At 35.3% G+C, this 27,820-nt stretch overlaps 1 protein-coding gene across 1 annotated transcript; it reads right to left on the minus strand.

Annotated features, from left to right (window-relative positions):
- Positions 1 to 27,699, minus strand: LOC129946631 (uncharacterized). Its single transcript, XM_056056886.1, has 8 exons — positions 27,534 to 27,699; positions 14,981 to 15,694; positions 14,751 to 14,905; positions 14,577 to 14,685; positions 8,277 to 8,374; positions 8,089 to 8,211; positions 7,908 to 8,022; positions 1 to 251 (listed from the first exon to the last, which is right to left on the minus strand). The coding sequence occupies exons 1-8, from the start codon at positions 27,697 to 27,699 to the stop codon at positions 1 to 3; spliced, it is 1,731 nt and encodes a 576-aa protein (XP_055912861.1).
- Between the last annotated feature and the right edge of the window lie 121 nt (positions 27,700 to 27,820).

Below are 27,820 nucleotides of genomic sequence, written 5' to 3' on the forward strand. Positions count from 1 at the left end.
TTAAATACAAAGTTCTTGTTTGTACATTATAAAGAAACCTCGACCAACATATGCGGAATCGCTGCGAAAGGATGCAATTATTGGTCCACCTGTTGAGTCACGAACATCTGCATTTTTTGTGAAGTCTTCGTCGAAAGTGCCATCATTTATTCGTTCACCACAAAGTCGTATTTGATTGAGTATAATGAAATCGTTGGGACAAGCAAAGGCTCCAGCGCCAGCTTGGTCTTTGGGAATAATGTCATTGTCTTCTGTGAATATAAAAATATAGAAACAGCAGATTTATGTTAAGGATAAACAAAACTTATCAAGAAATCTAAAAACGTTTATACATAATGAGAGTCAAATCCAATATATTGATCATTTGAAGGATAGTATAGACAAAATAACTAACTATGAAGGTTCGATACGAAAAGGTCTCTAGAAACCTTAAAAGTTTTTTTTAAAATTGTGTACTTTTCACGAAAAATTTGGAGATAGTTTGTTTTAAAACTTCCCATATGAAGTAATTGTTATCAGTACGATTTGTCGAATTGAAAATGTTGACATTTCTCGACGTTTCAATGTCCCTAGAGTCTAAATAAAAGATTTTTAGATATGTCTGGGCGTGTGTACTTAAGGCCATATCTCAAGATACAGTGAAGATATCGTCTTCAAAATTAATTTTGTTAAACAGATAATATGGCAAAGAGATGTAAAAGGGACACTAAAATAAATTTAGTGGTTATATTTTTTACTCATCACTTAAAAAAAAAGGAAACAAAATTTTAACCCAAAATATCTCACGAACCAATACTTCTAGCAACTTGAATTAAATTTTAAATTGGATAATGTGACGTGATACAAAACTAATACAATTAAAAAAAAAAAAAACACTGATAACTTCGCATCCCGTTTGTCGATTTGTCTTGCTTAAAAGTTTTGTAGGTTTTCGTCTTGGGTTAAAAAAGTTGTCAGTTGAATAATTCTTAAAAATTTTTAAATTACCAACAATATTTTTCATATAAAGAAATAGTTTAGTTTGAAAATCTAGTTTTCTTAAATAGATTTTTAGTCAAAAACAAATTTTTACCAATTTGAGTACCATTTCTTAGTTTTTTACAAATTGGAAGAATGAAATTAGTTTGGGAGATATCAAGAACTTAAAACATCAATTTTTACCAAATTTCGCGAACTACTTTTTGTAGATTTTATTTTTTTATGAAAAAACGGACTGTTTTATTTTATAAAAAAAATCTACTGAATATCGAAAACAATATTTTCAGTGAAATAAAAAAAGTTTTAAGACAATATTTTTAAAAAGCCATTTGAGTCGATAGTAAATTTTTACCAAGTTTTAGAAATGTTTTTTCTTAGGTTTTTATTTTTTGTGAACAAAATTGTCAATTCAATTTTCCGAATGTAGAAAACAATATTTCTTATAAGTTAAAATTAGTTGGAAGCCATAATCTCAAGTTTTGAAAAGATATTTAAGTCGAAAATCAATTTTTACTTACTTTTGTTTGATTTTCTTTTAAGTTTTTATTTTTTGTGAAGTTTCAATCAATTCGATTTTTTCAAAATTTTACTGAATATTGACAACAATATTTTTCTAAAATATAAAAGCAGTTTAAAGCAAACATCGCAAAGTTTTAAAAAGTTATTTGAATCGAAAATCAATTTTTAGTAACTTTTATTGATTTTTTTGTTTAGATTTTTATTTTTGGTAAGAAATCTGTCAATTCGATTTTTCTCAAAATTTGTCCGAATGTTGAAAACAATATTTTTTATAAGTTAAATCTATTCGGAACCCATAATCTCAAGGTTTTGAAAAGATATTTGAGTCAAAATTTAATTTTTACCAACTTTGAGTAATGTTTTTTTTTATAAAAAAAACGGTCTATTCGATTTGTTTTTGCGGTTTATCCGGCTCCCCTTCCTTGGAGTTAAACTAAGGATCTGGCCCTCCAGGTTGGGGGTTGTGCCGTTGGAGTGACTTCCTGACCACGTACAAAATACCTTAAGTTTCGAAGCACCAACAAGCCTCGGATACGGATGGATTCACTGTTGACAACCAACGCAAACGAACTTCGGATATGTACGTGGAATGTTAGGTCCCTTAACAGACCACGTGCAGCCGAACAATTAGCGGAAGCCCTAAACTGCTGCAAGGCAGATATTACAGCCATCCAAGAAGTGCGATGGGATGTGCAAACTAAAAGACTGCGATATTTACTACGGCGACTGCTACCGAGAACAAAGACAGCGTCTGTTTGGGTGTGGATTTGCTGTTGGAACTAGGCTCAGACAAAAAATCTTGAGTTTTAACAGTGTGAGCGAGTGCATGACGACAATCCGCATCAAGGCTAAATTCGCCAACATAAGCCTCATATGCGCGCATGCCCCAACAGAGGAGAAAGATGAAGACACCAAAGACATACTCTTCGAGCTCTTCAACAAGACATATGAGTAGTGCCCTGGCTATGACATTAAAATTGTCTTAGAAGATTTTAATGCCAAGCTAGGAAGAGAAGACATTTTTGGTGGCATAATCGGGAGATACAGCCTGCACGACACTACCTCCGACAACGAATTCAGGCTGGTCGATTTCGCTGCGGGGCTAGACGTTCTGGTAGCTAGAACGCAGGTCACGCATCTTAATATCCACAAGGGGACATGGAAGTATCCTGATCAATCAACCGTCAACCAGATTGACCACATTGCTATCGACGCACACTTCTCCAGTATCCAGGATATTCGAACATTCCGAGAGGCCAACATTGACTCGGACCACTACCTCGATGTAGCCAAGGTACGGCTACGGATATCCCGATCTAAGCCAAAACAAGGAAGTGAGAAGATTCGACGTAAGACGGCTACAATCGCAAGAAACTGCCATGTCCTTTTCCGATCGAGTCTCTAATAACCTCTTAAGGAGTCCTATGCTGCCTGCATTAAGCATTGAAAACCAGTGGCAATATTGCCTTGCAGCCATCAGAGATACCGCCTCTGAAGTGTTAGGTTTCACACGGCCACCACAGCGAAACCCCTGGTTTGACGACGAATGCCGGCAAGCACACGCACGGAAACAAGAGGAATACAAAACGGCGCTGCACAAAAGGACTAGAGCTGTTCGCGAGCTCTACGAGCAGAAGAGTAGAGAGGAACACCGGCTTCTTAGATGGAAAAAAAGAGAGCATGAGAATCGCGCGATCGAGGAGATAGAGGGATGTCACAACAGGAATGAGGTTCATGAATTTTACCAAAAGGTAAAAAAAACGATCAAGGAACATCGTAGTAGAACCGCAGTCGATGCTGAGAATATGGAAAGATCACTTCTCCAAATTATACAACGGCGATTACGAACCGAATTCCGCTGTAAGGGAGACAGAACCACTCAACCTCGGCGACGCAGATCAACAATTCCGCCTACCCGACCTTGAAGAAGTGAAGATAGCTATATCTAAACTTAAATCAAACAAAGCTGCTAGAGCTGACGGCATCGCTGCCGAACTGTTCAAAGCAGCAGGCGATGACTTGGTACGGAGCATGCACCAACTCATCTGCAAATGGTCGGAAGAAAGCATGCCGGATGAGTGGAATCTCAGCATAGTGTGCCCGATACATAAGAAAGGAGACCCTCTAAACTGCGCCAACTACAGAGGCATCAGTCTCCTTAACATTGCGTATTAGATCCTCTCTGCCGTATTATGTGAACGTCTGAAGCGTGGCTTCAGACCAGGAAAGCCCACTATCGACCAAATATTCACACTACGGCAGATCATGGAAAAACCCAGGAGCTTCAAATCGATACCCTCCATCCTTTATCGATTTTAAAGCCGCGTATGGCAGCATCTATAGGGAAGAGCTCTACCGAGCACTGTCTAGTTTTGGCATCCCTGTAAAACTTATCCGTTTGTGCTGAATGACGATGGAGACTAAATTTGATTCTTTGGACTTAGAAGGCAATTGAGAAGTAAAGTCCTCTCTTGAGCATATAAAATCACTATCTATAAGACACTCATCATCCCGGTTCTCATTTATGGCGCTGAGGCCTGGACCCTGTCAAAGAAAGATGAGAGCGTCTTAGGATGCTTCGAGAGAAAAATTCTTCGGGTGATTTTTGGTCCATACGCAAAGATGGAGAATGGAGGAGAAGATATAACGACGAACTGTACGGGCTGTACAGCGACACTGACCTAGTTAGCAAAATTAAAGTCCAACGGCTTAGATGGCTAGGTCATGTAGAGCGGATGGACATCAAGGCTCCAGCCCGGAAGGTCTTCGAATCCAATCCCGAGGGACAGTAGAGGAAGACCGCTACTCAGGTGGCGCACCCAGGTGGGAGATTACCTCAACCAACTTGGCGTGCGAAACTGGAGACAGCTAGCTAAGGACCGAGCTGGCTGGAGTCGCATGTTGGTTGAGGCCCAGGTCCGCCCGGACTGTAGTGCCACCTTAAGTAAGTACTTTTCGATTTGTCTTAGAGCCCTTTCTGCATCTTGGAGCCCTTTCTGCATCTTTCTGCCCCTTTTTCTGTTTGTTGAGCTATTGACGACGGAAAAAACGTCGCGAACTTATGGACGTGCAAACGTGAGTACACGGACTAAATAATACTAAAACTTCGTAAAAATTTACGCTCAATTTAAATACCTTTTCAAAAATTAAAAATATTAAACTAATTCTGTCTCACAGAAAATATAAATAATAAAAAATGAACACTCAGTTTTTTCATATGTACAAAAAATAGTACTCAAAATTGGTTAAAATTGTTGCTCGGTTCTCGATATCTCGTAAATTATAGAAGATATTGACTTCAAATTAATTTTATTCAACTAATTTGGATTTGTTCATACATATAAGACATGAAACTTTTATGAAATGCTACTAAAATTGATAAAACTTTGTTTCCGACTAAAAATTAAAAAAAAAGTTTTCGAAATTAAACTATTTCACAAAATGCAACATATTGTTAAATTAAATTAAATTAAATTAAATTGGGTGGCGCAACAGTCCGTTGTGAACCAGGGCCTAGTGACTTACAACTCGCAACCATTCCTGTGTGCGAGTAATGTTGTCAGGAATGGAAGGGACCTACAATTTTAGGTCGAATCCGAACGGCAAATTTGAGAAAGCACTTTTTCATGACAAGAATTACTCTTGAAGGAATTGTCAATTCCTCGCAAGAGGCAGTACAAGCGAAAATTTTTTTTTTTTTAATTAAGGTGGCATAGGCAGAGATTGAACCTAAGACCCCTTGCATGACAGTTCAACGCACTTACCATCATGCCACGGGTACTACAACCGTACATATTGTTGGTAATTTTTAATTTTTTAAATAATTCAACTGACAACTTTTTTGACACAACACGAAAGCATACAACCATTTAACCAAGACATTCGAGAGACGAAAAGGGAAGTTATCAAGTGGGTCGCATCCCAGCCTCACTTTAAGATTTGGTTTTGAAATTGCATTACTTCAATTTCCATAGATTCCTTAAACCTCAGTGTAAAGTTTTTATTGAGTTTCAAAAACTTATATCTCGTTTTAATAAAACAAAGTTCTAACTAATATTAACCTACTTTTATAGAACCCGCTGGAAGTTTTTGACATATGTACATTTCTGACATTAAATAACTATTAACTCATCATTAGATCGTTTAAAAAATAAAAAAAAAATCTAAACCAAATTCTAATAAATCGAATTTTTTTTCTAAAACTGAGATCTTAATCAGAGTTTTAACGCTCGAGAACTTGATAAGGAAATGAGTTAGAATTCCAACGATTTCCAATTTTCCAATAAACCGAGTTTAAGAGACTAGAACGTTGTCAAGGACTTGGCCGTTAGTACATCTCTATATGTACTTACATATGTATTTCAAATGGCTTTTCAGCTTATATGCTCTCAATAGTGATAAATGTAGAGCCTCAAAGAATTTAAATTCCTTATCGATTTCTTCTAAGAATTTTAAATATCTCAATTGATTTTTAAGGTACATTTTATCATGATAATGTGATTGTGGTTTAGCTAAAATGGTGTAAATAAATTGTGTAGCTTGAATGGTAGTAGCTCAAATGTCGTAAGCTTGAATCTATTTTCATGTCGCTAGATAGTCTAAGAGCTACCGGAAAATAATGCTTCATCAAAAATCAAATACAAAAAATTGGCTATGCCTTAGATTAAACAAGCATTCCTATAAGATCGTCAAAGATGCACATTCTAATCAGGACAAGTTTTCTATTATAGCAAACAAGTTGTTGGTGTTTTTTTGTTAAAAAACGCAATTAAAAACTATTAAAGTATCAGGGGAAATCTTATGATATTTTGTTATATGAAGCTTTTGGTAATACCTTATGAAAAAAACGTTATCGGGGTTTTGATTTTGAAAATGCATTTAAAAAAGCTTAAAATGGCAAGCAGGAAAATTCAAAATCAGAAAAATAACCACTTTCGAAGACTTACCCCCGACGAACGGATTAAAAAAAAGCCTTGCAGAAGGTGGAATTTGGTAATATGGTGAACTTGATTAGGTAAACACAACAGTGATTTTTATGTTATTTAAGGCGAAAGAAAACTTCTGAATGCGCAGAATACTGACACAAACATTCAAGAAATTTCTACATTGCAACGGTCAGCTCGAAATAGCAACTAAGGAAATCTTGAAAATAAAAAAAATCAACTTAAAACTAAGAAAGTCAAACTTCCCTATAACGAACTTCTACATAACAAAGATCACTCTATTACAAATTGATTTTGAGTACACATATTTTTGGTTACTTTTTTGGTGTGTTTTGGTGTCCTTATAACAAATGTCCATACAGCGAATTTTTCTTTACAACGAATAAATGTTGTTGCTAATTACCAAATCTCATTTTTCAAATAAGAAATGTCTTTTCGAGGATTTTGATGAAGCAATGCTGAATTGGATAACCGACACCGCTCGTGGTAGGAATCTTCCTATCTCTAAACCATTGATGAGACAAAAAACCAAGGAGTTCACCAATGCAATGGGACGCGAACAATTTGAAGCAAGTACAGGATGGTTAGACAAGTTTAAGAAATGACACAGAATTGTTCAAAAAACACTATGTGGGGAAAGTGCAGATGTCAAAACACATCGTGATGATTGGATTATAAATGTTTTGCCACGATTGATAACAAAATTTGAGCAAAAACATCTTTAATGGTGTTGAGACTGGTTTGTTTTTCATAAGCTTACCCTATAAACGATATAAATTAAAAATAAGAGTGCTTTGGTCGGAAACAGAGCAAAGAGAGAGTTACTGTCCTTGTAGCAAGCAATATGAAGCTTTAATTGCTTGTTATAGGGAAAGTCAAAAATCCAAGATATTTTAAGGAAATAAAAGCTCTGGATGTAAATTATGAGTTCAATAAATAAGCCTGGATGACAAATAAAATTTTTCCAAAATGGCTTTTAAAGTTGGATAAAATATTTCTTTCGTAAAAGAGGAAGGTTCTTTTTTTGTTGATAACTGCACGGCGCATCCTAAGAATGTAAAAGATAAATTGAAAAATATTGAACTTACTTACTTTCCTCCCAACATGACTTCTTTACTTCAGCTTAACTTAAAACAACTTTACTGAAAACGTATTTTGACGAACATATTGAGAAAAGAGAGCAAACCTGTTTCAGTCATAGACCATACATTCAAAGTATGGAATGTAAAATGGAAGAATGTTATCCAAACTAAGATCACTGTTTTCTACAAAACTAAAAACAACAAATTTCTGTATAACGAATTTTCTATATAACGAAATAATTTTCTGGTCCCGTGCAAATTCACTATACGGAAGTTTGACTGTACTTTTAATTTGTATAGAAAACATTTTCACGATATAGATTTGGAATAACAAAATATTTAAATTATACGATTTAAAAAGGATTAAAATTATGAATTTTCTTACCATCATCCTTGTTGACTATTTGGAAATCATTCGGTTCACCATTTGAATTTGTCTGATACAAAATCGTGCACATTTGCTTGACGCGCTTGATGCAAATAGCATAGTTTAAATTGTTCTTAAAATATAAATTAACGTTAAAAACAATTTAAAGACAATTCATTTATGATAAAACAAAACTTACAAGATATGTTGCTTCTCCGGATTCAACAATAGTTCCAAATTGATCGTAGTTAAAAGATTTTATGTAACCTTCGGGCTCCGTATAGAATTGTAGACAATCGTCTGGAGCAAAATCTCTTTCTAACTATAAAAGTTTATTTGATTCATCAGAAAAAAAATAATCAGGATATCCTTAAACATTTAACAAACCTGAGTAATTTTTATGTTGAAAGAACGGGGACTGCTACCTTTGGCGAAGACTGATACGTACACTCTGTTCTCGATTGCGTTATCAACGTCGACATAAACTAAAAATTAATGCATTGAAATAAACGATTTTAAAAACTTAAAATAGGCAAAGGTTTTGAGTAAAGTCATTTAGTTATCAAAGATTAAAAGTACGTCAGCTAAAAAAGAGAATATGCAAATGATAATCAAAAACCTGACATTTGTTGTTCAAGCATCCATGTGTTCAGTTAATTCAGTGTTATCTTTCAAAACACAGGGGCATGATTAAGGAACATATAAAGGGCGGTGTGTAGGTTACTATCTACCTGTGTGGCTGTAGTTTGGGGCAGCAAAATGTATTCTTTTTGGTAGTCCCGTCTGTCAATTGCCCTTGCTTAAAAGTTTGTAGGTTTTCGTGTGGGGTTAAAAAAGTTGTTTTATTCTTAAAACTTTTTAAATTAACAACAATATTTTTCATATCAAGAATTAGTTTATTTTGAAAATCTAGTTTTGTTTAATAGATATTTAGTCGAAAACAAATTCTTACCAACTTAAGTAGCATTTCTTAAATTTTTACAAATTGGATGAATGAATTTAATTAGAGAGATATCAAGAACCGAACATCAATTTTTACAAATTTGCGTAAATTTTTTGTGAATTTTATATTTTTATGAAAAACCGAGCTGTTGGATTTTTATAAAAAAAAAACTACTGAATATCGAAAACAATAATTTCTGTGAAATAAAAAAAGTTTGAAGACAATATTTTTGATTTTTGAAAAGCTTTTTAAGTCAAAAGTAAATTTTTACCAAGTTTTAGTATTGTTTTTTTAGGTTTTTATTTTTTGTAAAAACACTGTCACTTTTATTTTTCTCAAAATCTTACCAGATGTTAAAAACGTTTTTTTTTGTTGCACAAAATTGTTATGAAGATAAAATGATTTTTCATTCGTAAAATTATCGCTGAGGCAATTTTTTTTCAGTTTTTTTTATTTATAAAAAACCGTTAGTTGGATTGTTTTTAAAAAATATACCTGTTTGGTGTCACGTTACAATATATTATATACAATTTAGTTCAAGTCTCTAGCTTTAATCAAACATGATATTACGATGGTAGAGAAGTCTAAAAAAAACGCGTTTCTGTCCGGCGGTTTTGTCTGTCTGTCCACGATCCTACAGCCTAAACCATTGGGTCGATTGAAATCAAACTTGGAAGTTAAGGTTTTGAGCAGATTCGCGTTAGCCTTTTTTCAAATTTTTTTAAGATCAAAACTAACAGTGGCCCCCATACATTTTTTTGGTTAAAAAACGAAAATTCGAATTTTCTGAAAAACAAACCGATAGACTTTTTTTTAATTTTCTCTAAAATTGTATTTTTTAACTTGGCTTCTTTCAACCGTTATTAACTTCCCACAGGAAATTATTGTAATGGGTCCGATGGGTCAAATTGAAAATTTTGACATTTCTCGACGTTTCAAGGTGCCTAGAGTCGAAATAAAAGATTTTTAGAAAGATGACTGTGCGTGCGTGTGTACGTACTTCCGTACGTCCACTAAGTTTTTTTCGCTGTCCATAGCTCAAGAACCAGAAGAGATATCAACTTCAAACAAATTTTGTATTCCTCACGAACATTTGGGACTGTTCCATAAAAACCTCTTCTTCTAGCTCCCCGTTTAAATAAGCTGATACGACGTCAATGTGGTTGACCAGCAGCTTGTGCTTAGCCGATAGTGCCAATAAAAGGCGTGTTGCTGCATGCCTTGCCACAGGAGAGTAAGTTTCGTAAAAATCTTCGCCGTAAACTTGAGAGCATCCTTGCGCAACTAGTCGTGCCATCTGGATTAAATTTTGTTGAAAAAATCCATCTCGATCCAATTATATTCCTATTATCCGGCCGATCTACCAACTCCCAGGTGTTATTTTTAAGTAACGAATCATACTCCGAGTGCATAGCTTGTTTCCATTTGATACTATCTTCTGATTTCATATCATCATAAACATTGGATGGAGTCACAGTCACAGCGTTCAAGAGCTCCAAATTGTCGGTGACATACTTTTTTCTCGGGCGTCCAGCGTTGCCAGTTTGTATAATCCTTGGCCTGCCTCTTTTCCGTTTGCCTACAACAACTTGATCATCTTCTCAAAAACTATTATCATCGGAGGCAATTGGAAGATGATTTTCCTCTATAGCTTCAGTAACTTCGCACTCAGTCGCATGACCAACTACTCCAGACTTCTCAGCGAGATTATCTTTTCTCACTGTTTCATCCTCTGCTGGATAAACTTATATGTTGTACCTTTCATCATCATGGACATCCAACTCTTCGCCAACAACATTTTGTTCACCATTCTCGAAAAATATGACATCTCTCGCAATAACAATAGATTTGCTTTGCTTATTGTAAAGCCTGTAGGCTTTCGTTAAATCGGCATAACCAACAAAAACAAGACTTGTACCTTTTGGTTCAAACTTCGACCTTGTTCTCTGGTTGTCTAAAAACACAACTTCACAGCCGAAAATCTTGAAGTGAGAAACCGATGGTTTTCTACTAAACCAGCACTCATACGGGGTCTTTGATAACAGGGCTTTTGTTGGACATCTGTTCCTTATATATGTGGCTATGTTAAGTGGTTCGGACCAAAGACTTTGACATGACCTGGAATTAAGAAGCATACTCCGCACCATCTCTACCAGCGTTCTGTTGCCCTTTCGGGAATGCCATTCTGCTGCGGGGTATAACTCACTGTATTTTGGTGGACAATTCCATGTTCTTTGAATAAATTCTCACACACTTTATTTTGCGCCCAGGTTTGTTTTCCGCTAATATTCATGAACTCTCCAAACATTTCGAAAGCTTCTGATTTGTGTTTAATAAAACGAGTCACTGTGTACCGGGAAAAATCATCGATAAACGTTATAAAATAACGGGATTTTTGGTGAAAATTTCTTTGAAACTAGAAAATGGCTTTCTATTAATCTTGCACATCGCACATGTACTGCAACTGAAATTTGGAGGCATTTAGACCTTCAGTCCACGTACCATGTCTTTATTTGACAACATGCACAAATCATTATTGTTTAGATGGCCAAACCTGGAGTGCAATTATTCAAACTGTTTATCGATCTTAATTGAAGCACCATTAACACATCCGGTAGTATTTCTTAGGAACCTTACATAAAAAATACCATTATCAATTTTTGCATTAAGAATGGGAATATTAGCTTTAGTTTTTACAACTGTTTCTTTTTCATTATATTCTACAGTATTCCCGTTTTCAATTATTTTACTCACTGAGAGAAAATTACCATGTAGGCTGGGAACAAACAAAACATCGCGCAAAATAATGTCACAAGAACGTGATCGTACTTTTATATCACCGGTATCTTTTGCAATAACACATTCTCCTGACGGTAAAACAACAATTTGATAAGATTGAACCATCGAAGAGGACTGTTTTTCATCATTTGTCATATGCGATGAAGCATCGCTACCCAGAATCCAAACGGTTTGCTTATCGAGTTTTGCTGATGACGTAGACAGACTTAAGACTGCTGCTACGGATTCTTTCTTTTTCGAATAGCATTGTGATTGAAAATGCCTTCTCTTGCCACAGGCATAACATTTTGCTAGAACACTTTCACTATTGGGTTCAGTTTTTTCACTACGTCTCGGATCTTCATCTAGAACCTTAACCTTCAATTGCTCGAATGTAGGCAACTTATCCCTGCTTTCTATCGCTACTACGAAACTTTCCATATCATCAGGGAGACCACACAAGAGCAAGATGCAAAGGAGATCTTCTGATACCTTAACATTGATCTCATGTAGATTATCAATAATTGTGCAAACATTATTAATTTGACTTGCAAATTTTCCCTAGACCCAATTTCAAAGCGTACCAATTTCTTGAACAAATTAACTTTTCGTGCTGGTCCATCTGCATTGTACAATTTGCTAAGAAGCAACCAAGCTTCTTTGGTATTTTTACAATGCTTAATATGAATAAGTTCTGATGGTTTTACGCATAGAGTTAAATATGCCAGGGCTTTCTTATCGGCAGCTACCCACTTCAACTTCTCGGTAGCATCGTCCGGACACTTAACCTCAATAACAGTCCAATAGTCCAAAGTAATAAGCAGACTTTTCATCTGCACCGACCAGGTTGCATAATTGTCAGTACTCAATTTCTCTATCTGTGTTAAGGAACTAATCCTATAAAAATAGGTGTTAATACTTTTCACAACAAATAGACCAAAAAATTATTCAAAAGCTTAAACCACGCTTTGGAGGACTGGGCCCATAACCTATGTTAAATATCAAGGTTAAATCGGAGTGGAAATAAGACACGTCTGTTCGATAAGTACAATTTTATCGAACAGAAGTGTCTTTTTTCCACTCCGATTTAACCCTGATATTTAACAGTTTTCAACATTAGGACAAATTTTGAGAAAAATCGAATTGACAGTTTTTTTTACAAAAAAATAAAAACCTAAAAAAAAATTAATAAAAGTTTGTAAAAAATGATTTTCGACTCAAATATCTCTTCAAAAATTTTAAATATTGGCTTCAAACTAATTTTATCTTATAAGAAATATTATTTTCAACATTTGGTAAAATTTTTAAAAAATTCGAATTGACATTTTTTTTACCAAAAATAAAACTGTAAAAAAAAACAATACTAAAACTTGGTAAAAATTTACTTTCGGCTCAAATAGCTTTTCAAAAATTAAAAATATTTGCTTCAAACTTATTTTATTTCACAGAAAATATTGTTTTCAATATTCAGTAATTTTTATATAAAAATCCAACAGTCCGTTTTTCATAAAAAATAAAATCTACAAAAAATAGTACGTAAATTTGGTAAAAATTGATACGAGTACATATAGACAAACTTTTAAGCAAGACAAATCGACAGACGGGATGGGAAGTTATCAGTGTGGGTCGCATCCCTGCCTCTTTTTTTGTTTTTTAATTTTCTCAGCATCTTTTTTTTTTTTTTCTGAATAAGCTCTTATATTGCCTTAACAATATTTGATTATATATACAAAAATAATTAAAAAAAATCAAAGGTTTTTTGATTTATAAAATGGCGTTTAAATTTTCGAAGACAAACTTATTTTTCAGTAAAAATTTTGAATCTTAAAATATTTTTTTAAAATTATTTTAACTGTATTTAAAGTAAATTATTTTGACAATTGAACGAAATAGTTGAATACATAAACAATTGTTTTCGTTAAGTATGCTTACAAGTATATTTCACTTGTGGGATGAAATGTCCTAGGATGAGTTGTATCTTGGGATGAATTGCGCGTTTTTTTTTTGACAAATCAAATGGCATTTATATCTTTGAAGACAAACTTATTTTACAGGTATATTTAAAATTCTTATAGAAGTACATTTTTAAACAGACATTTTGCATACAGAAGATTCCTTTTAATTTCTCTATAAATATTTAAAAACTGGAAACGTGAACAATGAAAATAACTCATTAATTTTATTGAAAGCGTTAAGAATATTTTTTCTGTGCATTTTAATATTTTTAAAAGCTAAAGTATATTGACGCCACATTTAAAACAACTTATTGTTAAGTGTTTAACAATATCCCTTTTAGCAATTTGTTAAACATTTAGCAATTTACTAGGGGAGTCTAAAACATTTCTTTTCGTTTTGCTTACTAGTTAATTGCTGATTGCCTTTAATTAAAAAACGAGCATCGAAACATGTCTAAAAACTCAGAGTTCGTCAAAATAAAAATTAAAAAAATGATGATGGGTGCGTTGGACTTTCATGCGAGAGGTCTTGAGTTCGATCCCTGCCTGTGCCACCTAAAGTTTTATTCACGGGTACTGCCTCTTGCGAGGAATTGACAAATTCTCCAAGAGTAAGTCTTGTCATGAAAAAGTGCTTTCTCAAATTAGCTGTCCGGATTCGGCATATACACTTTAGGTCCCCTCCATCCCTGCAATTACTCGCACCCAGGAATGGTTGAGAGTTGTAAGTCACTAGGCCCTGGTTTTCTACCGACTGTTGCGCCACCTAATTTATTTAATTCCGTGGCAATATGTTTAAATCTTTTAAAATTGGATTTATTAGCTTAATCACCATTTTAACTTAGTTAATTGCTAAAAATGGATTTATTTTACAGAATCGTTTAAAATTTGTCGCCATTATTTTCATACTAAGTTCTAAATTATTGAAGCTATACTTAAACGGGCCCTTGGTACTACGCGTCTTAGCTGTGACTTCATCGATTAATATACAATTTACAAATTTGAACTTACTATGCTGGCCAGTGTTGATACCACAAATAATTGGAACTATAAAGTTAACATTCTGTCCGGATACCACAAACTGATCCTGTAGACACTCTCCTTGAGTGGGGCGACTCAACTGAAAACAATGAATATCTCTGAGTATCACCGAAATTAAATTAATTAAAAAAAAATATTTCAAACCTCAAACATTGAAAAATCCAAACGCAATTGTCGAACATTTTGTCTTAAATTCACAATTAAAACACAAATTAAAGCTTCCGTCACTGGTGTGGGATAATTAGGACTTTCAAAGTAAACTACCTGCTGATCGGTTGTGTCACCACATCCCTTTACAACTAAAAAACAATAAGAATTATTTTAAATCACATTTCATTATTTTAGTCTATTAAAAATAATTGTTTATATTTTACAGACACAACAAACTCCAACACCACTCGCACAGGCTCCCATAGCAGTTCCACCGAAACTATTGCACTCGAATTCGTGATAGCATATCCCGTGCAACAGCCGGATGTCACTTAACGAAACCGAGCATTTCGAATTTTCGAATTTGAAAACTTCGAATAAACTCAAGAATCCCTTTCCCTTACTACGGGGAGCTTGGAAAATAGTCGCATCAGAGGCAGATCCATAGAGCAGATTCCTTAAGCCTTCACCGATTATCTGGGCAGCTTTGGCTGTCGTTGTCGCCGCTGCTGCCGTATCAGGCCTCATTATACTAGAAGAAGATTCTGAAGAGGCCGTCTCTTCTGTCACCATTATGGGCGATTTTGTGACTGGTAATAATGTCTCTCCTTCGGTGGTTGTTATTTCGTAGCTATTAGCAGCATCACTATCCATGTTTTGAGTTTCATCTTTTACAATTTCATTAAGGTAAGTGTTAGAAGTTGAACTTATTTCACGTGACTTATCTGAAGGTTCATAGCGCAAATTGTAAGCTCGCCTATGATTTGTCGGATGATAAAATGGTTCGTTAATGAAGATCGTAGAATCCAGATCATGACGGGTGACGAATTTCACCGCAAAAGTAAAACTTTTACTGCAAAATACTGAAGCAATTAAAGCAAATTTAAGCACCGATTCCATCAGTTCTATCCGAGTGCTGATGTTTGACTGACTGTGCTCTGTGATAAAAATGTGACAATGCTTGGTAAAATTATTTCATTCGCTTCGTCTTCATTTTAAGAATAATTATGTTTTCTTCAGTAACTTGATAGAAGAAGACTTGGCTATATGCTGATGTTTTGGTTTGAGACATTTATGTTTGCTACTGGAGCATTAATTGTCACAGTGACCCTTATTATTCTTCATGGTATATGAATTTAGTCATGCACATTTATCATATAACATTAAAAAGAATAGTGTCGCGAAGAAAAATTTCAAGTTTAAGAGATGTGTATAAAGTCTTACAATTGGTAAACCTATGTGGTAAACTTTTTGATTGTTGGGTGTCTAACATTAAAGTTTCAGATTTTGTTTTAAGCTTTTTTAGGCGATTTGTTTTTTCCAAAGAAGCAACAAATTCACTTAAGGTTTCTTTAAGGGTTTTTTGTTGCAAGCTCCTTTTCCGCTTCCAAAGTGTACAATTTTCCTTAATTAATGATTTGATCTGCAACTCATTTTTTTAAATGAAATTCCATATTTATCAACAGGTGAAAGGATAGGAATACCAAGAAAGATGTTTAAAGATAGTTGTGAAAAAGTAAACAGAACAGTTTGTTAAGCTTTGATTTGGATTTGTCAATTCCTCGCAAGAGGTAGTACCCGCGAAAATTAATTTTTTTAAAACTAAGGTGGCACAGGCTGCAGGGATTGAACCCAAGACCCCTTGCATGACGGTCCAACGCACTAAAATATTGTAAAATATTATTCTGTATTCATCATACTTAAATTAAGGTACGAAATCACTGGAAACAGAGTCATCTGATAAATGTTACTTTCTGCTGACAAAACGTTGGCTTTAATTGTAGATTCGTAATTATCAACTCGTCAAGATTATGTTATTCGTCATAAAGTTAATAACAAAGTTGGGAACTTAATACCTTAAAACTGAATAAAAAAACCGAAACTCATTATAATACTTAAGTTACTTAAAACTACTTACAAACTAGAACAGCCACAGTAAGCTTTTTAGTTTTGTTTTGGGTTTTTTGTTTAACTTCACATAGGATGTTATTGTAATGGGTCCGATTTGTCAAATTGAAAATTTTGACATTTCTTGACGTTTCAAGGTCCCTAGAGTCGAAATAAAAGATTTTTGGAAAGATGTCTGTGCGTGTGTACGTACGTTCGCGAAGTTTTTTTCTTCGTCCATATCTCAAGAACCCGAAGAGATATCTACTTCAAATGAATTTTGTTATATAGATAATAAGGCAAAAAGATGCAGAAAGGGCTCTTAAGAAAATTGCGTGTGTAATTTTTTTAGCATAACAGTTAAAAAAAGGTGAACATTTTATTTAATCCTAAATATCTTACGAACCAAAAACACTTAAAACTTGGTTTAAATTTTGTATAATATATTGTAAATCCAACGAACGGTTTTTTATAAATCAAAAAAACTGAACAAAAAATTTGTCACCCTCGAAAATTTTACGAATACAAAATTATTTTATCTCCAAAACGATTTTTTGCGACCAAAAATAATGCTTTTATCATCTGGTAGAATTTTGAAAAAAATCGAATTGATAGCTTTTTTTTTTAAATAAAACCTAAAAAAACATTACTCAAGTTTATAAAAATTGATTTTCGACTCAAATATATTGTTAAAAATTTGAGATTTTGGCTTCCACCTTATCTTATAAGAAATATTGTTTTCAACATTCGGAAAAATTTTGAAAAAAATAGAATAGACAATTTTTTCACAAAAATAAAAACCTATTGATAAAAATTCATTCTCGACTCAAATATCTTTTCAAAACTTTGAGAAATTTACTTTAAACAACCTTCATCTTTTAAAAAATATTGTTTTCAATATTAAGTAAATTTTTGAAAAAAATCGAATTGACAATTTTTTTTACAAAAAATAGAAAACTTAAAAGTAAATTTAACAAAAGTTGGTAAAATTGATTTTCGACTCAAATATCTTTTCAAATCTTTGAGATTATGGCTTCCAGCTAATTCTAACTCACAAGAAATATTATTTCCAACTTTCGGACAAATTTTGAGAAAAATCGAATTAAAAGTCTAAATAAAGAAAAGCTTCCGGCAAAAGATTGTCAATTAAACGTGTACTTTCGTAATACTCATTGTTGGTATAGTAAGCCCCAAAATTGAAGCTGTTAGTCGATGACATCGCTTTCGAATTGTGACCACTACCAAGCTTCAGCAAGAAATTATCTATTCTATTTGTGTTGGCTCTGTTGTATAGATCCTGGTTGGAATTAAATGTTTGTACTCCGACTCTGGTGTTCTGTGTAATACAAGACAACGTGGCAGACATTGTCTCTCAAACACCTGAATCTTTTCCATTTGAGATGTGGCAGTTTTGAACCATACCGGGGACCCATAGGCAATCATCGGTCGGATAAGGGCCATGTAGCAAATCACCTTCATCCTGCTGTCAAGACGGCTGCTAAAAAAAAACGTTTTGTAAAGACAAAGGTTTCCCTAGCTCTGGCCAGAGCAGCACTCATATGTCTGTCGAAATACGAGTACTGATCAAACCAGACGCCAAGGTACTTCACTACACTTTTTTTCGCCAGTGGCTATCGATTTGGTCCAACGATCACTAGATTTTGCCAGTTGTTTCTCGTATCTCTTAAAGCTCGATATAGCGCAGTCCTGAACAGAATAGTTTCGCATTTCTGGAAGTTGATTTTCAACTTCCAGTCATCGCAATATTGTTGAATCTTGTAGAAGTCACATTGCAAAAGTGTCTTGATAATCTCAATTGTTGGGGACGTTCTGTACGCAATTAGGTCGTACGCTATTGCCTGGGTCAGACTTGGTATCAGATCATTGGTGTAAATACTGAATAAGATCGGCGAGTTAACTGCTCCCTGTTGGACACCATTTTTAATATCAAAGATTTTGTCAAAATTGGCAATAAACCGTCTACCATTAAGCATATACAACAGCGGTTTACTTATGCCAAGTCTGTTTAACTTTATATACAGATCCTCTAGCCCTACGGTGTCGAATCCCTTCTCCAGATCAACCAGACAAGCACCCGTACATTTTTTTTTAGATTTGTGCCACTGGATATCAACAACAAGCTTAGACGCAGCATGAATAGTGTCATGTCTCGCCTTAAAACCGACCTAATTATCTGGAACTATCTATCCACTTGGACAGAGCTCTATTTATAACCTTCTCGAATACCTTACTGATACTCGGCGAAAGACTTATCCACTGGAGATTCACCGGATTGAAGTTGTTCTTCCCCTTTTTCAGGAAAGGATGTACCACAGCTGTTTTCCAACCGACCGGATAATATGCATTATTGAGAACGTTGTTGATTAGAGTGGTATAAATGACCACAGCTTCAAATTTCGACAATTTAATAGAGACTTAAAGGTCTTGAATTTTCAAATGGGGATATGATAGAGCTCAGCAAAAATCGTACAAGCAAGGGCTTACATGTGAGGAGAGGTTTGACGAAAATTTGTGTAGTATTTCGATTGTTCAACTTCAAATGTATTTTTATGAAGACAAATTCTTAGTATATGAAAAATGTTTCTATTTGAGCACTTTAATGTCCGACTTTAAAGCTCTTCTGGCTAAAAATATGAAAAACCATTAGCAAAGCGAATTGTCACACTCGTTGGCATCCTTAGTAAGTTAATATAGCTTTTACCGAAACTATAACAACAGTACTTCATTCCCAGTATTTTTGTCTTCAGCTTTTAGCCCTTTTGTTAAGTAAAAAACCTAAAATTTAATCACATAATCAATTTTAAACAAGCGGCTTGAAAAAAAAAACAATACAATTTGAAGACCTAACCTCTAGGATGTTTAAAATACATATTTTTGGTGCAAAGAATATAACCAAATTTCTGATGACAGAAAGTCTGTAGTTTATACAACTATAGATAACATACGTCTTACTTTCAGCTCTCCAGAGGGAATAACCGGTAAACATTACGAATCAATAAGTGTCAAGACTTTTGCAAATAACAATTTAAAAAAATTATGTCACCGGACGTTGGGAATGCTCATAAATATTACCAACCAATTTTTCCAATCACCAAATAAATACTGATCAGTTGACTACCAGACAGCCTTAGAATACATAATTATGCAGGCTATTATAGTAAAAAGCTAAAAATAGTTGTGTTTTGGCAGGCTTATTTCCTAAGCATCGGGGAATCTTAATTTTAGACCTTGTAAACTTTCTCTCAACTCTCTTGCCAAAAGTTGTGCGCTCAATCCCTGCCTGTTATAAAAAAGGATTTTCACTATAGCTAGCTGTGAGAAGAATTGACAAATCCTCCAGGAGTAATTCTTGCCATGAAAAGTGATTTCTCAAATAAGCCGTTCGGATTTGACATAAACACTGTAGGTCCCTTCCAAACCTGACATTATTCGCGCACAGGAATGGTTGAGAGTTGTAAGTCACTGGGCCCGTTTTTCTCTAAGGACAACCAACTTATTTATATGCAAACACATATATTTAAGGTTAAGCCTCTATTTTAAAAATAAGGGTTAAATTGACTAAGTAAGTTCAATAATTTTGAACTATAATATAAAGATTTAAAATTTCTGCAGTCATCTACCGTCTCGGTTTGGGATGGATCAGAGTTCTGAGACTGGTTTGAACTGACAGCTGGTGTTCCCCATGGCTGCATTTTAAGGCCAATAATGTTTGATTACTTTACTGACGGTGTTTGTGATGTACTTCCAGGAAGAATACTCTTCACCAATATCCAAGTAAAAGTGGTAATACGTTCACTTTGCAGCTGCAAATCAACAAATTAAATTCCTTTTTCAAAACAAACAAAACTAAAATAATGATTTTCAAGGCATTTTTTTGTAAAAGTTTTTTGGAAACCAAAAAATTGATCTAGTGTCCAAATATTTCCTTTTTCAAGTGACTGTCAATACTTAGTAAGGTACGGGGGCCAAATAAGTCCATGTTTCTAATAAGGCCCAATTCTCAGAAAACACAGAAACGAACAAATAACGGTACTTTTTTTCCTGTGCATAAGTAAACCATGTCTGCAAGAACACACACAAATGAAGAAAAGCCTGTTGCGCGATTGATGTCCCTGATGTACAATACCAAGTTTCCGTTTTCTACAGATTAAATAACGTCCCCAGTAGCTTTTGCGCATTTAAACTTATGCTGGAAGGAAAAAGCTACTGTTATTTATGATATGTCACCCAGAATTGTCCGTGCGCAAGGCGCAAATGATTAGTCCAGCTAGAGCTCAGGAATTAAAGCGGCACATTGTCAATGATCACTTTGAAAAAGTAAGGATCCTAATGGAGAAATTAAACATCCAACATAGACCAGAGAGCATATAAAATGTGGACGAGAAAGGCTACAGGATCTTGCTCCACCACCAACAAAATGTCATAGATCAAAAAGGGTCGCGAAGGTGCACCAAATTTCCAACGAACACGCCGAATGTGTGACGATTATTGGCTGTGTCAGCACAATGGGAATAGCCATTCCACCAGTTGTCCTTTTTAAAGGAAAAAAACTAAAGCCTGAATTCACGGAAAATTTGCCAATCGGATCTTTAGTAATGATGACACCAAAAGGATACATGAATCACTCTACCTTTGTAGAGTTCATATCCCATTTGGGCAAGTTCAAGATATGGGACCAAGTAGTTTGACTTACGACAGTATAACGTCAGGATTTCGTGCGACAGGACTGTATACCTTCGAACCAGACGTCATATCTGAGCTTGCATTTGCTCCGTCAGCTCTATAGGACCATATCCAGATCCTCTCGACTAAACACATAAGAACGCATCAGTGCCCATGCAACACTATAACGCTTCAGATCATGACTCAGACGATATGCCTCTCCGCACGTACCGCATCCAGAATTCCAGAGCCTGTTTTTAGGCCAGCTGCAATGTTTTAAGCTGTCGAGCGCATGGAGAATGAGGAACGAAGTAAGACCGATAAATCTGCATTCCAAAAACTCCTTCTAACGCCTCAGTTCGAAACTAAAAAAAAAAAATTTTGTAAAAAAACCTTAAACTTTAAAAGTCAAGAGGTGGTAAAAGACTTGTTCATTGACAAAAACGAGACCCCAAAGCTTAAACGTCAAAAAGTGCAACCGTGGAATTTGGTATAGTCATGTCTGTAAGGAGGACGGACGATTGAGAATGCCCTATCAAGTTCGGAAAAGATCTCACCGATGTCAAAAAAGGTTTTAAACAATGTGATGCACTGTCATGCGACTTCTTCAACATCGTTCTGGAAAGAATTGTCAATACTAGAGGCACAATCTTCCAAAGGTCTATTCAATTACTCGGATACGCCGATGAAAGCTATAACTTTAAGGAAGTAAAGGACTTTGTCTACCTAGGGCCAAGTTGGCTGAAGCCGTATTGCGGTCGAGACCAAAGTCCACCTTGGACTTTCGCGCCACCTTAAGTGAGTAAGTGAGGTTGAATGGTCTACCCTATATAGTTTTTGTCAACATAAAGTTTAACAATAATAAAAGTATAAAGATTAACGTATGATAGGAATAGCTATAACAATCTCATTCTTATTCAGAATAAAAATATTATAACGAAACACTTTTATTTTTTCTTTATTTAAGTCAAAATCCGGAGTTTGATGTGAATTCAAAAAATTATCATTTGTGCAAAGATATTAGAACAACATTAAATAATATGAGCTTCCTTTCAGAAACACCTTCGTCTGAGGTATGATTGTATAAACTTAGTTGCTTTTTTAGCTTCCTTTCCGCAGCAATCATGTGCTCCATCGCATGTATAATCATTTGCACAACATCGTATCCAAAATTATAGCTATAAATTCATTTTTTCTTTTTTAATTTTCGAAATCAAATACCATTTCATTCATAACAACGTAAATTTTAACTTAAAAAATACACAGAAGCAAAACCGAAATAAAAAAAGATCATCTCATCAAAAGAATAACGTAAAAAGAAAAATAATGGTTCTACACATTTTTCTACAACTCCAGCAACTGGCATGGAAATTATGTTTATAGCATAAGCGTCTTCAAAGATCTATAAATCGAGAAGGGGATAGCTTAATAACTTTTAAGGTTGAAGTAAGTTGTTAAGACTTCTGGATTCATTTTTGATTCATCAGTAACTTTAGCGTAATCAAAGCATATATTTTATTTATCATCAAAACATTAATTGAGCATTTTCTGGGAATAATGTCGATTTTATGTTCTTGTACTTCTCTCTTTTAGCAAACCTCACATTTAACAATGTTTTATTTTCCGACTTTCCATTTATTGGCAATGGCCTATTTTTAATATTTTAACTTTTTAAATTTAATTCTCATCAATTAAACTTAAACTTAAACTTAAACTTAAACTTAAACTTAAACTTAAACTTAAACTTAAACTTAAACTTAAACTTAAACTTAAACTTAAACTTAAACTTAAACTTAAACTTAAACTTAAACTTAAACTTAAACTTAAACTTAAACTTAAACTTAAACTTAAACTTAAACTTAAACTTAAACTTAAACTTAAACTTAAACTTAAACTTAAACTTAAACTTAAACTTAAACTTAAACTTAAACTTAAACTTAAACTTAAACTTAAACTTAAACTTAAACTTAAACTTAAACTTAAACTTAAACTTAAACTTAAACTTAAACTTAAACTTAAACTTAAACTTAAACTTAAACTTAAACTTAAACTTAAACTTAAACTTAAACTTAAACTTAAACTTAAACTTAAACTTAAACTTAAACTTAAACTTAAACTTAAACTTAAACTTAAACTTAAACTTAAACTTAAACTTAAACTTAAACTTAAACTTAAACTTAAACTTAAACTTAAACTTAAACTTAAACTTAAACTTAAACTTAAACTTAAACTTAAACTTAAACTTAAACTTAAACTTAAACTTAAACTTAAACTTAAACTTAAACTTAAACTTAAACCATTCCAATCACCCCTCACCCCTCCCCTTAGTTCCACCCATGGAACAGACGTTAGTTATCCAGTCTTAACTTCAGGTAGATCCGTCCATCATGGTCATTCATAAAAATACACAAAAACAGTTTGTAAAATCTTTTAAGTTTCTTACCCTGTTTATCTCACCAGCCACAATTAAATTAAACTCTAATGCCTTCCTTCCGTCCTTCCTCTTGAACGTAGAAAACTTAAAGTTCAGTTTTTGTTTCATTTACAAATCTTCTTTCAAGACGCTATAAAAGGATTGTAGTCATGGTGCCCTGGTAAAGTTATATACATGTACATACAGTTACAATTGCATTGTTATCCTCGTTCCTGTTAAACTGGCGAAAAGTTGTCTAGATTCAAAAATTATCGCCAAACAAAAAGTGAAGAAATTTAATTTATACGTAGAACGGAGAAAAAGAGAAGATGTATGGACTTGGACTTGGACGCCAACACGAATGCTGTAGCTGGACAACAAGTTGAATGCCTTGCATTTTAATGACTTTTTGAGTTTGAGTTGGGGTTTCGAGTTTGCGATGGTGATGTTGTTATCTATTATTTTAATGTCATTAGTTTTATGAAGTTTTTGTCTTTTGTCTGGTTGTGTGGGGGTTTATGCTGGTGTCCTTATGCGCGCAACAATGATGTCCTTTTGAAATATGAAACTATATAATTTTTGTATTTGTAGGAAAAAATAACAGATCCTTAAGAATTATGCCATTTTTATTGTTTTCAGGAAATGGCGAGCAAATTTATTAATGTGTCTATAACAAGATTTTTTGTTTTATTCGTGAAATTTTGTCTGGACTTTAAGTTTAAACAAAAGCTTATGCATCTCGTGGCTTTGTTCGCATGGTAAAGAAAAAAAATCAAAATATCAATACGGACACTTCAGGGGCAATTATCCGTGAAGTAGTTGTTAACCTTTCCACAACTAAAGAAACAAAGAGGATACAAAAGTAACACTATCTTTTGTTCGGTAAGGTTATGTTAAAGAGGCTGTCCGTGTTGGAGTAGTTTTGATCGTTATAGAATAATTTTCCTAAGCAATTCTTTAGTTTTTGAGCTAGAGCAGGGCATTTAAAGAGGAGGTGAAGAACTGTTTCCTCCTCTTCCTCATTAAAACAGCTTCTGCAAAAGTTAATTTAGAATACGACTATCCGCATGGCGTTGATGTTTAAATGGTAGACATGTGCATTCAAGAGGACACAAGCGTCCATACAGGTTTATCTCAAAACCCACCTCTGTCTATCAACTCCTACTCTCACCTTCCCGCGGTGAACATCGAGTGCCTAGTACCTCAACTGGAGATTGGGTTCCAACCCCAGTGGAATGTTGTTGGTGGCAGCAAACGAGAGAGGGGGGAGAGGTGTCTCTACTAAGGCACCTCTCCTTATCCAGGTGGCAGCGGACAAATTCTCGAGATGGAATTAACGGTGACGTCTACAGTTCCAGTAAGGTTTAACTACTTAGTGAACACCTTATAGGGCTTCTTCGACATATTCGGAGCCCAGGCCTGTAAGGAGCTGTTTATCCGGCTCCCTATCCTTGGAGTTACACTAAGGATCTGGCCCTCCAGGTTGGGGGTTGTGCCGTCGGGGTGACTTCCTGGCTACGACAACCCACGCAAACGAAATATGGACAACGGGATGCACCGGGCAAACGCAAACTAAAAGACTGCGATATATACTATGGTGACTGCTACCGAGAACAAAGACAGCGTCTATTTGGGTGTGGATTTGTTGTTGGAACCAGACTCAGGCAAAAAGTCTTGAGTTTCAACAGTGTGCCTTGCCTTGCAGCCATCAGAGATGCCGCCTCTGAAGTGCTAAGTTTCATACGTCCACCACAGCATAGTAGTAGAACCGCAGTCGATGCTGAGAATATGGAAAGACCACTTCTCCAAATTATATAACGGCGATGACGAATGGAATTCCGCTGTAAGGGAGATAGAACCACTCAACCTCGGCTACGCAGATCCGACTACCCGACCTTGATGAAGTGAAACTTAAGTCAAACAAAGCTGCTGGAGCTGAAGGCATCGCTACTGAACTATTCAAAGCAGGAGGCGATGTCTTGGTAGGGGGCATGCACCAACTCATCTGCAAAATATGGTGGGATGAAAGCATGCCCGATAAGTGGAATCTCAGAATAGTGTGCCCGATACATAAGAAAGGAGACCCTCTAAACTGCGCCAACTACAGAGGCATCAGTCTCCTTAAAATTGCATATAAGATCCTCTCTGCCGTATTATGTGAACGTCTGAAGCCATTCGTCAACAACCTGATTGGTCCTTATCAATGTGGCTTCAGACCAGGAAATTCCGCTATCGACCAAATTTTCACACTACGGCAGATCTTGGAAAAAACCCAGGAGCTTCAAATCGATACCCACCATCTCTTTATCGATTTTAAAGCCGCGTATGACAGCATCTATAGGGAAAGCTCTACCGAGCAATGTCTAGTTTTGGAATCCCTGTCAAACTTATCCGTTTGTGCAGAATGACGATGGAGAATGCACGCTGCTCTATCAAGGTCGGAAAAGATCTTACCGATGCATTTGATGTTAAAAAAGTTTTTAGACAAGGCGATGCACTGCCATGCGACTTCTTCAACATCGTTCTGGAAAGAATTGTGCAAAGCTCAACCGTCAACACTAGAGGCACAATCTTCCAAAGGTCCATCCAATTACTCGGATACGCAGATGATATTGACAAAATTGGAAGATCAAAGCGTGATGTCATTGGAGCGTGTTTGAGCATTGCGACGGAAGCGAAGAAGATGGGTTTAGTGGTCAATGAGTGCAAGACGAAGTATATGCTGGCATCAAAAAAGGACATTGAAAAACGGCGTCTTGGACAAAACGTCACCATCGCAGCGGGTGTGTTGCTTCTTCATGACAACGCTCCTGTTCACACGGCGCGAGTTTCCAAGGCTGCTGTGAGAGATTGTGGTTTTGAAGAAATTCAACATCCACCCTATAGTCCACACCTTGCCCCTAGTGATTACTTCCTGTTTCCGGATTTGAAAAAATGTCTTCATGGAAAAAGATTTTCGGATGATGAAGAACTCAAGTCGGCAATAAATGGGTATTTTGCAGGGAAAGAGGAAACTTATTTTTTTGAGGGTTTAAAAAAGCTTATCTCAAGATGTAACAAATGCATTGATGTTAGGGGAGATTATATTAAAAAATAAAAACAATTTAAATTGAATTCGCATTTTCCTTCATATCGATACCGATAATACATTGAACGACCCTCGTAGACAACGACAATCGCTGCTTCTTTAGACTTAGAAGGCAATTGAGAAGTGAAGTCCTCTCACGAGCATCTAAAACCACCATCTATAAGACACTCATCATTTCGGTTTTCATTTATGGCGCTGAGGACTGGACCCTGTCAAAAAAAGATGAGAGCGTCTTAGGGTGCTTCGAAAGAAAAATTCTTCATGTGATTTTTGGTCCCGTACGCATAGATGGAGAATGGTGGAGAAGATATAATGACGAACTGTACAGTGACACTGATCCAGTTAACAGAATTAAAGTCCAACGGCTTAGATACCTAGGTCATGTAGAGCGGATGGACATCATCGCTCCAGCCCGGAAAGTCTTTGAATCCAATCATGAGGGACGGCGCAGGAGAGGGAGACCGCGACTCAGGTGGCTCACCCAGGTGGGAGAGGACCTCAATGAACTTGGCGTGCGAAACTGGAGACAGCTAGCTAGGGAACCGAGCTGGCTGGAGACGCATGTTGTTTGGGGCCCAGGTCCGCCCCGGACTGTAGCTCCACCTTAAGTTAGTAAGTAAGCATGGCGTGCTTAAATGTTAGACAGTGTCCGGTTATGACACCGACTATCGAGAGTATATGCGATCAGCTTAAAGATAACAAGCACCTTGATCGATGTTTTCCTTGCTCAAAGCGTCTTGCATTAGCAATAGTTTACATGTAGCGATTAGTATATCAGCAATAGCCAAATGTGGTAGAATGGCTTGTACTGTACCATTTCTGGTGAGTTTATCTGTCTTACAATTTCCCGGAACGTCTCTATGGTCCGGCATCCAGCACAGGTGAATATTAAAAGGAGATGATCGATAGTTATGGATTGTTTTAGAGTTTATATATATAGGAATTGATAGAGGCCTAACTATCTATACGGATATCAGATGTTTTCTTTAAGCA

Source organism: Eupeodes corollae, chromosome 1 (assembly GCF_945859685.1).
Source record: "Eupeodes corollae chromosome 1, idEupCoro1.1, whole genome shotgun sequence".
NCBI lineage: Eukaryota > Metazoa > Arthropoda > Insecta > Diptera > Syrphidae > Eupeodes > Eupeodes corollae.